We start from the raw sequence: 13,624 nt of genomic DNA, 5'->3' as shown, positions 1-13,624 counted from the left end.
AAGGATCACAAATTATCCCGGATGGATTTTGGAAAAGGGTGGAGAAACAAAATAAATGAACAAACAAATAACAAGACCAATCTCACCCGGCAATCGCACTGCATGAATGGTAAAAATAATGTCTCACGTTGTTTTCGAGAGTTAAAAACAAAAATGGAAAAAGAATTGGGAAAATATATCTCGAAAAAACAACTGGGAAAAATATATATCGCAAAAACAAATTGGCAAAAAAAATCTTGTAAAAACAAATTTGAAAAAAGGTACACTACATGGCACTGGTAGGCTTTCGTAGTTGGGTGAGGTTGCTGGAGATTATTGTTCCAAACCTGCCGCACAGTTACCCTTTTGTTAGAAACTCCTCCAATCGAGGCCAGTAAATCTAGCTACATGTACCTTATGGATGCAACCTGACTTAACCTCAGAAAACCTGACTGATATTGCATTATAGTATAACCCTTCTGAACACAACCTACTCCCAGACTAAAAATCACCCGTCAAGGCTTACAGGCTGCCAACAGACTGCAATTTCACTGCGCTCCTTTGCCCGATATCGCGTTTTCCAGATGGTGCCTCCTTCGTTCATTTCACAGAGACCTTACACAGCAGTAGGTACGGGGAATGGCCCTCTAACGTCCGAGATAGAATTTACTTCAATAACACGGTAAAATTTCTTGCAAGTACTCAGCAGCTTTCTACAGATCTACGCGCAGCTCATTAATGTATGGCGACGCGGTCGAAGTTGGTCTGTAATAATGATTATTCTCTGTTCGGAAGTCAATTTACACACTACACTTCTCATGCGGTGCAAAACTGTATCTCCGATGGCTGGATCTAACCAGCTTTTTAATTCGACCCACCAGAATTAAAATCATTACTGCGCACGTAATTTCAGAGGGAAATTATTAACTGCGCATGTCCCATTTTTAGGATCAATTGCATATGTAATCTGGGCCATGAGAATTCGTGCCAGGCGAGCAGCTGCTTATTTTCATGAAATTTACGTCTTATTTTCACTTTTTGGATATAAAAATACCTGCCCAAAAATATTTCGTGGTATAAGATGAGGCCTTTTCCTAACGTGTTTTGTGAAAATGTAAATGTACAAAAATGGTCAAACTAGTGATTTTTGTGAAAAGTTCTTTTCGTAAGCGGTAGTTTGTTTACGTTTTGATGCGATTTTTGAAGGCGCGAAACAAAAAATTCAAAACTTTTCAAAAGTGGGCCTTGGAGGAGAAAGGTGTGGTTATAGATTTGCTGACAGTTTTGTGCTAGATTTTTGTTCTTTTCCCGACCGGACGCGTTTGCATATCGACCCAACTCAGCAGCGATTCCGTTCATCTCGCAAACTCTCACGGCCTTGCGTGCGTAAGAATTCAGTGACTCAGGAAAGACGAACACAAAAGTACAGAAAGTCAACATGAAGTTTATTATTGAAACGGAGGTCTATCTGTTATTGTAACATTGCCAGGAAAAGTATGACTTCATGGTACATATCCCCAGTTTTACATGCACTATACATAGATGAACCACATAATACATGCACATCAGCTCCGACGCATAATGTCCATGTACACGCACATGTACATCAACGTCGATACGCGTGTAACAGGCCGGAAGACGCAGTTTACCGTGCACGGTACGTGGCTGCATCGGTTTAGTGCATGTACACATGTACATGTACAACACGTAGATTACGCTGCGCAGAAGTGTCAGAAAGAGCTCATGAAAGTCGAAAAAAAGTCTAGCTAGATAAAACTGACTGTATTATGTAGTTGAGATTTTGGCCTGTCGTATGCAGTGTCTCATTGTTCTGAAAAAACTTCTAAAATTGAGAAATTTAGAGGGAAAAAACCAAGAGATCGATTGAAAATGTAGATATGTTATTATCTCAGCAACCACTTTGAGGCTAAATTCCATACTTAGATAGCATTTCTTTTCACGATTAGGTGGCGTTTCGTTCGGTTTAAGCCTTCTAGAGCACATACACAGAGTTTTAATGTGACTGTTTGTTAATTTTGTGCAAACGAAGTCTTCAAAACAAGAAGGCTCAACATGGTATTGGCAAGTCAATTGCTAAGAACAACTCCGTATGGTTCACGAGAGTCTGGTCAAGGAACCGCCGCGCACGGTCGTAATCGTTAATATCTACACATCGAATGGGCGTGAAACATATACGAGTGCGGTGGCACAACGCTCATGGGCAGGTGGTACGCGCTCGTGCCACTTCGACCACTAGGGTGCAGTGATTTGCCAATTGCACGCGCGCGTCAAGCTAAAGAATGTGCATGTGAGTTCGGTGCCACCCGCAGTTATGGCGTCCGATTGGAGAAGTCCATTGGTCGAAGAGGAATGGAACGCGCGGGGACCACTTGTTCTAGGGTACCAACGTGTGCTAACGCTACGGTGGTTTTCTCAATCTGGTCGCCCGATACATATCGATAACCGCGGGGTTTACGTTAACGTTAACGTAACGGTTTACGTTACGACAACATGTACCAAGCCCACAGAGTTTTCATGTATAGCTCTGTAGCCAAACAAGAAGAAGGGGGGGTGTCGTGTGCACAAGAACCACACTGCACTTGGCCAATGCAATGTAGGCTTTATAAGAATGAAACATTCTAACGAACCACCTCCCCAAATATCGTCCTACTGTCAAAACGACCGAGGCGAAGGAAGTGCTAAAGTCTCTGCTTATTTACGATGTTTAGTGGTCATATGACTAGCTGTCGAGAAGTGAAATGTCTGAGAAATTCCTTTCGTTTTATTTCGTCGGGATCTTAGTTATGTTTTTGTCTACAAATTCACATAACTCTTCGTCGATGTACACCATCAAATTCTGATGTACACGATTTTCCTCTTCGCTTTCAAACAAGAAACTACAACTTCATTTTTGCTTTCCAAGCTCACGTGCTACCAGGAATCGATTCAAATATTAACTCTCCCTCTCATTACAAATTTGGGTAAACTCTTTCCAAAAGCTAGTCAGTTTTTTTTTTCACCCGAATAAGAATAAGATCGGGGTAATCTCGACCAACTGCTGATGGGAATTGCCGACAACAATAGTGCCTTCAGACGTTTTTAACCAATTGCACGGCTCCTTTGCCTTTTACAGGTACAAGTCTTAATTGTAAACTCAAACATTAATTCTACTGATTTACTTCATATTCGATAAATGCGCCGCTTGTGACGAAAAACTTCATTCTTCGACACAGATTCTTCTTTCAGCGTTTGATTCTCTGTGTTTTTCGTCACAATCATTATAGTTTATAGGCTATGCCTAAATTGTTTTCCCTTCCTGTGACTGCACACGGCCTTTCTGTCTTCGCGTAGAAAGATTTTTACGAGGGCAGGTCGCTGTGAACAGTGATAAGAGCATCTCATTGATGAGACGTGCAATGGCTTTAACTTCAGCTAGGTTTGGATTGAAAATGAGTGCATGTATTCCACACAAAATGAAAGTTATTTTAATCACATAGGATTAAATTGTTTACTCAAAAATAATTTAACATAATTGCAAGAAGTTACAGGAAACCTCACCGGCGTCCATGTTACTCTGACATGTATGGGTAAGTGCGACAAACACGCGGTCGTTTATCACCTCAATCACAGACAACTTTAATTTCGTGCAGAAGTCCAAAAGTAACACCTGTCTCCCGCTAAGTCACAGTTGTATCTAATTTTACACTAACGTAAATTGAGCCCAAGTATATTGACAGGTTATCTGTAAGTGTATACAAGTATACGTTCGCTGAAACGGAAAGCCACTTGTCGAATTAACCGCAATCTACCCATGCCGCCTGTTTCTTACATGGTTTCGTCTCACTCCGAGCCGAATGTTTCGTCCACAAGCCCAATAAATTGAAATAAGCACTGGATTGTGTTTCTAGTGATTAAAGAAACAGAACAGTTTTAGAAATTCTAAAACGGTGCTCACTTGAATTGATTTTAGCTGTTGGGGCGGGGAGGGGTCAGGTTATTGGAAGGAACTTTCTTAGCCTTCCAGCTCTGGATGCGATCCGATTTTTAACTCCCAAGACAGGTGAATTGGGCTTCTAGTCCCAGTCTTCTTCCGTGGAATTCCCCAGAATATTTATTCACAGCTTTCCTTGCCACCCTTGATATCGGCCATTTCTCATGACTGACCTCTTAAAATGGTCTTCACGTTTCTTCAGACTTGTGAATTACAACGCCCATAAACACTTCGGACGAATCCTTGGGTTTCCCTACCGGAAAGAGAACATGAAATAAAATCTCGGCAAAATTCGTCACAGTATTTTTGTGGAGGGGTGTTATTATGGTGTCGATAGGTGGAAACACGTTTGGCTTAAAAAGCCGGTTCGTAGGCCTACTTCGTGGGAATGCGCAGCGAATTTAAGGTCGTGAAACGTTTGCAGCGAAATTCGCTTGACTCGATATGTGTTCAACTTTTGTATGAACCGGCCTAAAAAGCGAGTTTCAAGTTCAGAACGTAACTTTGAGGATCTTCACAATACGAGGAGAAACTGGAAAAAGTCACATAGTACTTTTGTCCACTACGAAATATCTATGCTACTGCAAAATTTGACCATCAAGCAAGTGGAGCTTTCGGTTGTTTGTTTTTTAATAATAAAATAAAGTGATTGTTTCGTTCTATTCCCAGTTTATGCGATTTTGAGGAAACCATTACAACGAAGAAATAATAAATATTGATCTTCTCTAGGACCGCTTCTTGACACGAATCCTTTTCCGTTGTATTTTTTCCTCTCTCCGAGAGCTCGAGTTGAATAACCTCCCCGTCGCAAAATGCCCCGACGCGTGATCCCGAGCCGAGGCCCGCCGGCAAACGCTGGTGTCAGCCCCGGCGAGCTCTGGCCCCCGACAATATCGGCAGTCTCGGATATCACTGCGCACACCGTCATCATCAACCTGCCGAGGAAGAAACGGCGTATGCTGTACTCTCTCGATTGACGAACGGGTTTTTGTATATTTGCCCAGGAGGAGGGGGGGATTCGGAAGAATAATTTCATAGTTTCTGGTGGTGAGTGAATTTCTCGACAGAACGAATGCTGATTTGGCCTGGGAGAAGCCGATTCTACATGAACCGCACGAAAATCGGCGCTTGAACCTATCAAGTTTAATTGCATCATTAGCTTCAACCAGTTCTGACAATCTTAGCTTACAAGGGAAATACGAAGCTATCGAGTAGACACCGGTGCTTTCAGCAAAGTTCCTCTGCTGTCCATTGTGGAAATGGAATCAAGTCATGCCGACTTCGGCACCGTGAATTTCAAGAGGTAGTGCCAAAAAAAAAAAAAAAATAGACCACGTCCGTGAATGTACTAGGAGTCGTATCTGAACAAAAATCCGACCGAAACTTATACAATAATGCAGTCTGAGTAAAATCCTGGAATACTCGGCATTCTTATCATCAAGGTGAGAATAAAACCTTAAAAATACTCACGTTTTTTAAATTAAAAACTAACGGAAAGGTGCGATTCGGCCTATGCTGTGAGTATTCCTGCGAACTGTTCATTCCCCAAAATTACACGAGCGTGAATCGATTCAATGCCGGCCCATGCCTGTGGGCGTTTTGACCGTGCGCTTTCTACCCTAAGGCTGCGGTAATTTCTTGGGCAAACATTTTCATTGGTTGCTTATAAGTTATATCGATATCTGGCTCGGCAGTAACTGCATAAAAGAAAGACTCCGATAATGACAGTAGAAAGCTCGCACAAACTGACATGTTTCATGTGACTTGGTAACATCAAGTTTAAAAACTTCGTGATGAAAAAAATCCTCTCTTATTTGATTAGTTTTTATTTTTGAACTCGAGTGGTCGGCTATACTCATGAGTACACGAAAAATGATCTGACAGGTCATTAAACAATAGCCACTCACGAGTTATGCGGGTTGAGTTGTAACTGGGAAATATGTATTTATATGATATGTATGCAGGAGAAAGTAAACCGGGAAAGGTTTGTTTTATTCGCAGAGGAAGATATCTCCTCTGAGTCGTAAACAGTGTTCTAAGAAGCACGGTTTACTAAATGTTTCGCTCTTAAGTTAGGTGAAGAAAAAACTGTTCCCCCTTCGGGCAACTGCATGCAATGCAATGGGTTTAACGGAAGAATTATGCGGGTGGATATCATCCTTTCGACCTGGCCGTGGTACCCTCATGAGCGGCACTGGTAATGGTAATAAATTATGAATTAATCATGGCTTTGAACGACGGTGCAAACACCGCCGTCCGGCCTCGTCGCTGGATTAGGCTACTGCGTGATGACGGTCTTCACGAGTTCCTGGCTGGAGTTGGACGCGGCATGCGGGCTAGCGTTACGAAGCTCTCGTTAAAAGTTACGCACAAGGCCCCCTCGTATAATGTATGTCATTCGGTACTGTAACAGATCAAATCGTCCGAAACTGTCCATTAACAATTCATGTGATAATTTGCCTCTCCTTTCACACGCACGCATGCAGCGAGAGATGGCACGGCGGGCGCGTTATGAACCGATGAGAAACCGAACGACGACGGGTCCACGCGGCACGGCGCGAGGGTAGCCCGAAGCGACCGCGAGATCATGTAACAGCCATCAGAGAGAGACACTGGATCATTTTACCCGCCTATTTTTTTTTTTTATCTTAGCGAATCCTTTGTATCAAAATTACTCGTGACAATCATTTCTCTCAATTTGAGACACGACTACATCGGTAAGTTGAAGTACCATTGACGACAGATTCGCCTTATCGCACGCACTGCATTTTGCTGGTGACGTATCGTTTTGGCATTCAGAGTGACGCTGCAGGCAGGGAATATTTTGTAACAGAAGCGGCTGAACATCCCTTCAGAAATTATCCTAGCCATTAATGTGATGAAAACCAGTGTGAATACAAGTCAGTAACTAATACTGAAGAACAATTGTTTATCGCAGTTTTGTTTAGATATGTACGTACCGGTTTAAGACTGTGCTCAAGGCAGGGTGCGGGCAAGTCCAAGGTCAAAATCGCACAGCAAAGTCATGACCCTTGAAATCGAGGACAGAACTTAATGTTACCCACTGTACAATCAAACGGAGCCCCCCAAAGAATCATTCTATCGTACAAACTTTTTACATGCACAAAACAAGACGATTTTTCTTCAGTTATTCATTTCTATGCAGAGAAAATATCCCGTTTGGATCTCATAGTAAATTCGTTTCTTGCATTCAGACAAGCAGCTAAGAGCAAAGGTGGATACCAGTAACGACCACATTAAACGAAATGTGACAGTGACGGAGGTAAATCCAAGAAAATGTATACAGGAACAGCCATCGTTACGGATGTGTCACCAGTAACAACACTGATGTAAAAGGTGGCTCATTGCATGGTCAAATAAACACATAATGCTATGGGTTTTTTTTTAAACCAACATACATGTGCGTTGTCATCGGTAAGGCCCTTTGAATATTTCAGGTCTATGGACAGAGAGCGGGTGTGCAATAAATGATTTCTGTGGAAATTGAATACTAAGGTATGACTACAGTTGAATAATGCTGGAATTAACATGACAGGACGCACAGACAACAACAAGGCCCCGGGCCGTCAATCCTGAATACGAAGGTTGCCGTTTGCCACGGATCGACTTGGGGCGACACCAGTCTCGTGCCCGCCGAGAACATGCGCAATCTAGGCCGTCCTCTACAGCGTTCAACCTGTTGTGGTTCTCGCGGCGTAATGATTGAAACTCACGACTGTTGATTTGGTCGATTATGTCTGGAACACTCCATTGAAGTAGGTGAGCATTATGTATAACACTAGCTTCTATAAGTACACAGGTTTTGTGCAACCTGACATCACTGAAATCAAAGTAGCTGATCGAGTTAAACCCAATCTTAACTGGCTTTGTCACCGATATTTCAGTTAAAGTGCCCATACCACGACCAGACAAGTTCAGCAGAAATATTTTACGCTCCTTTATCATTCTTGAAGACCGGTGTGGCGAATTTCTTGTCTTTTATTCTTACAACAACTTGGGTATAACTATTCGGTCTGTAAAGGAACTCGAGGAAGGAAAACTTGAAAAGGGGCGTGAACGTACCGACGAACCATTTCCGAGGGAAATCAAGGAAGTGCATAGGTCATGAGTAGACATTGACCGTGGCGATGGAATCGAACTGAAAACTGATCGCAAAGGTTGGTTTAACCCACTACAAGAAGAAATCCGGGACTCAACTTTACAACCTTGCGTGATGGCTTACCAAGTGCAGTGTGCGGACCGCCGACGTGAGATAACATTGCCTCCCCGTTACATATCGTAATTATGTAAAACCAAACTGTCTCTGCGCATCTCGTCAATCTTGTCGTGTCACAAAACACACGACGTGCGAATCAGCCGTCGCGTCGCATGCTCGGTCGATATGTCAAATACGAAGAAAATCAGTACATATTTTTTTCAAATTCAACCAGAACAAAAACCATCAAAAATTCCTCTTAGGGATGTAGGTGTACATGAAAACAAATGACTAAATTAGCAACTTGTGCGGCATCAAGTTGACAATTTGCTTTTTGATGGCTAAAAAAAGACTATGGTCAATACCTATACCTGTATTAAACAAAACTAAAATCTTCTACCAATTGTTTTTGAAACAACTTTGCAAAAACATTTATACCAACTGTTAAAACCGCGCAGTCTTCCGTCGCTGGAAAAGCAAATAAGATTTAGACAAAATGTAATGCATTTTTCAAAACGTGTACATAAAATGATCTCCACTGTCGATAAAGTACAATATTCTGCAAGTGGAATATCAAGTTATGAATATCTTGACAATTAACCGTTACTTCTGATGTTTCCATTTGATGTCTATATGCATTTAAATGCAAATCGTAACCGACACCGATGAACTTTCAAGTCATTCACGAAATCGGAAGGGAGTATCGTAACTCACAACTCGGGCACTGATTTCAAATTGCATTCAGATGGAACGATTATTCAGAGAAAGAGAAAGTTGGAGGTGACTTCAGGAGGATCGGACAAGGTTGCCCCGCCCGTACGCCCGCGGTCGGTGGCAACTCCGGGGCAACTTCTTCCCAGACGCTATAGAGTCGAATCTGCCCCGACCTATAAACATTGCAATTACTCACTGGAATGTCATGTACATGTAACAGCACCGAAATCGTTATTTTGTTTCAAAACGATATATTACAGCGACAGCTGAAACTGTTGAATATTATGCGCCATTGGGTCAGCTGCAAGAATATACCATGATGTCATGCACAATATAATGACTTTTCTGAAAGCTGAAAAACTGGGAAAAAACTGAGCCAAAAGGCAAGGCAGCTGAAGAAATATAGTTTAACAATATAATGAACTCACCGGATCGTAATTAATTAGAGACATTTGGTGACAGACGGGAAAATGTCCGTCTCATTTCGCAAAACTGCATGCAATGTTAACCTCGCCCGGTGTCTTGTACCGACAACGCGTATTATGCGGGCAGTGCCGCACATCGGGGCATTTTGCCGTACATTAAATTAAGTGCGGGAGTTCATTGGAATGTTCACTACATATGGCAGTATTGAGCAGACATGAGCGTAGCAACAAGTAAACAAGGCAAGCGAGAATGTCATCTCTAAACTCTGAACTCCGTGTACCAGTGCGATTCACAACCTGCATGTTTGACTGCATAAGACCGAACTCTGAACCGTAGTGTTTTCATACAATTAAAAAAATGGCTCAAGTCTCGTGGCTGTATCATGCACACTTATTTGGTTCATTCTGTGTTTTTTGTTATTTCTTTTAATTGCTAATTATTGTATTTTACGGTTGGACGAACCCAATTGTATTTACCCTGGCCGGTGATTACACGCAGAGTCGTCAAGGCCAAATGACCCCTATAGTGTTTCCCGCGTTGGTCAATGTTTCTTCATCTTACATCTCCTCACAAAATCATTCCTCCAAAAGTTAACATTCTTCCACCGACTTGAATTTTCTCAACTTGGTCCTTCACTCCAAAAAGCACTGGTATTTCTTCAGAAAAAATCCCACTAAAGGACGGTTTTTCCTTTCAAAATGTTAGTGTTGATCTTCCAGTGTTAATTAAGGGTAAAAATGTACTGTTCGTGGTCAAATGAAATGTTTCGGTAAGGTGTGATGACAGGTGAGGCAAGTCCTTCGAACCAGGTAATTTCAAGAAGGAGCCGACGGAGCAAGACATTTTATTTACAAAAATGGACTTATCTTTGAGTGAATTCGAATGTGACATTTGAATTTAACGTCATTTTAGCGTTACACGAGTATTTAGAACGGTAATAACGGAGTTGGGGAAATGTTCATGTTAACCGTACGCAAAAGGTAACGTTTTCCGATCGCTTTGGGGAGGAAAAGGGCTGATTCGTCTCTACGTGGATTACTATGTCGCTTCCCTCTCTTGGAGCGATCACTTTAATTTTCGTGGTTCAAATCAACAGAACGACTTTGGGACGGTATTGAACTAAACCAAACCGATCAGATGTCGTGTGAGCTCGGCTTCACGGTTACAACGAAGATCGTTCGCGCCGCGTCACACACGAAAACGACACGAAATCGCCATGTTGCCAGGATTTCCACTACTTGAGAGAGTCGAAAATCTTCGATTCTCAATTTTAAGTCGAGGGTGGTGATTACCGAAAGTCCATGATCGAGATACGGGGCAAGCGCAATCTTGATGAAAAGACGGGAAAGCTCCAAAGTGATCCAATGTGACTATACACGTGCCCAGATTAGGATGGCTCCTGCTCTGAATGCAATCAGTCCTGCGTGTATTAACCTGTAAACTTACTGGGTGTTTTTTTCCCTTCACTTCTCGTGCATGCGTGGGATTTCCACCACAATTTCTAGCTTCCTCGAGGTGGAAGTGAGCCAATGGCACGATGACCATTAGGCACTTTAATTAAGGAACTGCCCTAAGGCAGAGCCTTGTGGCGGTGGTACATTATATTGGGTCTTACACTCGGGGAGCAAGACTTCTTCTGATTAGAGAAGTCATAATAACTCTTCCCCAAACAAGAAAAGGACAAAAATTACCAACGAATTACCTGTTGCCTGCAGTTACTCTGCAGTGTACTGCTTCGCCAGAGTTGTCGGGACCGCGACTTTTTGTGTGCAATGCGCGCAGCAAGTTTGAAGGTCTGATACTCTCTTGTTGAAGTTTGGTCCTGTTTTCCGTCACCAGCCTAGATTTTCAAATATTCCGAGAATTAAACTATTTCAGTTCATGAGGGGTCGGATTCATTACGTACATTATCCCGGATACTGAAGGACCTTTCTAAACTAGCGGACCGAACCAATCACTCACCTGGTGCGGCCTCGTTCCCTCTTCTCGTCTTGTGATTGGAAGCTGACAACGGCCAAGATGTCCCCCCGTGGATCCTCAAGTCCTCGACGGTCAACTTTTCAAGCCGTCCCCCCACTCTTGCTGGTATCTCTCGCCGTTTAGTGGCCTGTGCCGCGCGGCTGCCTCCCGCGGGGGTACGAAGGAAAACGGTCCGTGGTGAATGCGCCCCCCCCTCCCCGCGCCAATTACCACTTTGCATTGATAGGAAAATGACGGCCGAGATGGTAGAGTGGCATCGTAGTGTGCATGGGGGGGGAAACCTCCCGTCTTTTCCCTTCTCGGCTAGTGGTTGCTGGTGGCCGGGACGGCGAGTATCCTCCAGGGGCGTTCTCCAGCTCTGGCGAAGGCACCGCGTGGCCGATGCCTGGAAGGGAAGAATAACACAGACTCTGATGGATACATCGACGAGGACAAAAGCCGTAGCATCAGCCACCCACCTGGGCCCCGGGCCAAACCGTCGCCATCCCACAGCCCCCCGGTTTTGTGTACGCAAAATGGAGCATTGCCGGGGTCTTCAACTTGAATTCAAAAGATACAGCTTCGTGCTCGTGGCCTCCATCCTGTGGCAACCGATCAAAGCGCGCATAACCTCCAGTTCGTTGACCCTCTTGGTATTTTCCTTTTCAATGTCAGACTAAACAGAGGAGAGGGAGGAAGGAGAGAGTTCTTGTTGCTCGTAGCAAACAGTCTTTTCTCCTGCTCTCCCTTCTCTGTGCGTCTAGCTGTGTTGGGTTAATTCGGGGGTAGCGTTCATCGCTGCGAACGCGGTCACTGACTTTGCGACGGTTACAGTACGCGGGATCGCACCGCAGCGGGCCGGCGTGGAGTTGACCGTGGGCTCTGTGAGCGAGATGGACGGGGGGAAGAGGGGAGAGAAACGCTCGCCACGCGCAAGAATAGCCAGGTTTTTTTTTTTTTTTTACCCAGCCCCGGGCAGCTGCCAAGTTGAATTGCAACAGTTTATACCTATAGTCTCCGACGAGAAAAAAAGGGGGGAGCCGTGCCGGTGCCTCCGGTGGAGAGAGGAAAGGATGTTTAGTTGGCCGGTCTCTCCCTTTCCTTTGATAAGAAACGGGGAGGATAGGGAACAAACTCAACCTGGAACCGACAGACGACGGCCTAGCTGGTTGGCGCCGCTCCGCTGGTCCCCAGAGGCAGGCACCAAAAATACATCGGAATAACATTCCATAATCACATTACCACAACATGCTGGAAGTTCGCTGTTAAGACAGGAAATACCATTATCGACTGGGAGACATGCAAACTAGCATTTGTCCCCTTCCCTTAGTTTGTCCGCATTTTGAGTTCATGACATTGTTACCGTGACCTCTCCTTACACGGCGTTCAAATCACTCAGCCAACATAAAAATGATAGATTCTGTGAACCACGAAATGGAATACGAACATGCTTGTCCACTGAAATGAAACACCACAAAAGACAGCCAGTGATTGATTTTTTTTATTTTGTTCCCCTAATCTTATCTTTAAACTCTTGAAATATTTGATTCCGAATGGAGAGGAATTTTAAACTTGTTTTAGGGTGAATGTAGGCCTGTACTTTACTGGTCTTTGTTATACTAGTCCCCCGTGTCGTTTTATCGCAGGAAAAAGGCTTGGCGTAAATTTAGTATTACAATTCTTACCATAGCAACCACACCCGTCATCCTTCCGGAGTTCGATCTTCATAATTTTGCAAATCTGCCATCCCTCATCGTGTCAGCCACGTTTCCCACTTCTGTCCTTTAGCACACCTATCCGAAAGAGGAAAAAAACTTCATGCACATTATGCCTTCTGATAAGTGTGCTTTAAGTTGGCTAAATTTGGAAATGCTGGACTTCCACAGCGGTGTCTTCCAAGAACCGCAATCGAGAATGCCATCTGTGCTCAGAAACTGAAAAAGAAAACTGCATAATTTGGTCAGAAACTAAAAGATGCATACAATGAACTGTTCAATGAAACGTGCATGGCAAACAATATCCGCTCATACAAGCTCAAGAAATTGTATAAGGAACCGTGAGTTCTAAACTTGATCTTTCCGACCATCTCTTTACAATGTACGCCTCGTGTTTCTGACAAATGAACTTGAATCGCCCCTCAGTGAAAACCTTTTGTGCATTAAGTTCGCTGACTGACTGGGTGTCTGACACAAACAACCTGAAACAGGCATGGAAGAAAATCGGTCTTAATTTTTTGACAGGGACAGCTATAACAATAAAACTCTTGCCAGAGACGACGCCCTCACTGAATTACCGGTGAATATGGAAACAGGATGACACCCAAAAGACCCCCAAAATGC

The 13,624-nt window shown here is 43.6% G+C and overlaps 1 protein-coding gene across 3 annotated transcripts in view; it reads right to left on the bottom strand.

Annotated features, from left to right (window-relative positions):
* Positions 1-13,052, bottom strand: part of LOC110986530 (transcription factor Sp9-like) — a 68,524-nt gene extending 55,472 nt beyond the window's left edge. The window contains exons 1-2 of one of the 3 annotated variants that reach the window (XM_087134096.1): positions 12,971-13,052; positions 11,289-11,691 (exon numbers count right to left, since the gene is read on the bottom strand). Coding sequence is in view for 1 of the 3 variants with exons in the window: in XM_022248465.2 (XP_022104157.1) it covers positions 9,329-9,352 (24 nt within the window). In the remaining 2 variants the exon portion in view is untranslated. Of the gene's footprint in view, positions 1-9,328; positions 9,477-11,288; positions 11,692-12,293; positions 12,437-12,970 lie in introns of those variants that run through there. The other 2 variants (XM_087134095.1, XM_022248465.2) reach the window with 2 other exon arrangements.
* Positions 13,053-13,624: the final 572 nt, after the last annotated feature.

The sequence above is a fragment of the Acanthaster planci genome, linkage group LG03 (genome assembly GCF_054643075.1).
Source record: "Acanthaster planci isolate LZ-2023a linkage group LG03, COTS_SCS, whole genome shotgun sequence".
Classification (NCBI taxonomy): Eukaryota; Metazoa; Echinodermata; class Asteroidea; order Valvatida; family Acanthasteridae; genus Acanthaster; species Acanthaster planci.
Note: the sequence above shows the minus strand (reverse complement) of the source record. Positions and strands in the feature narration are given on the sequence as shown.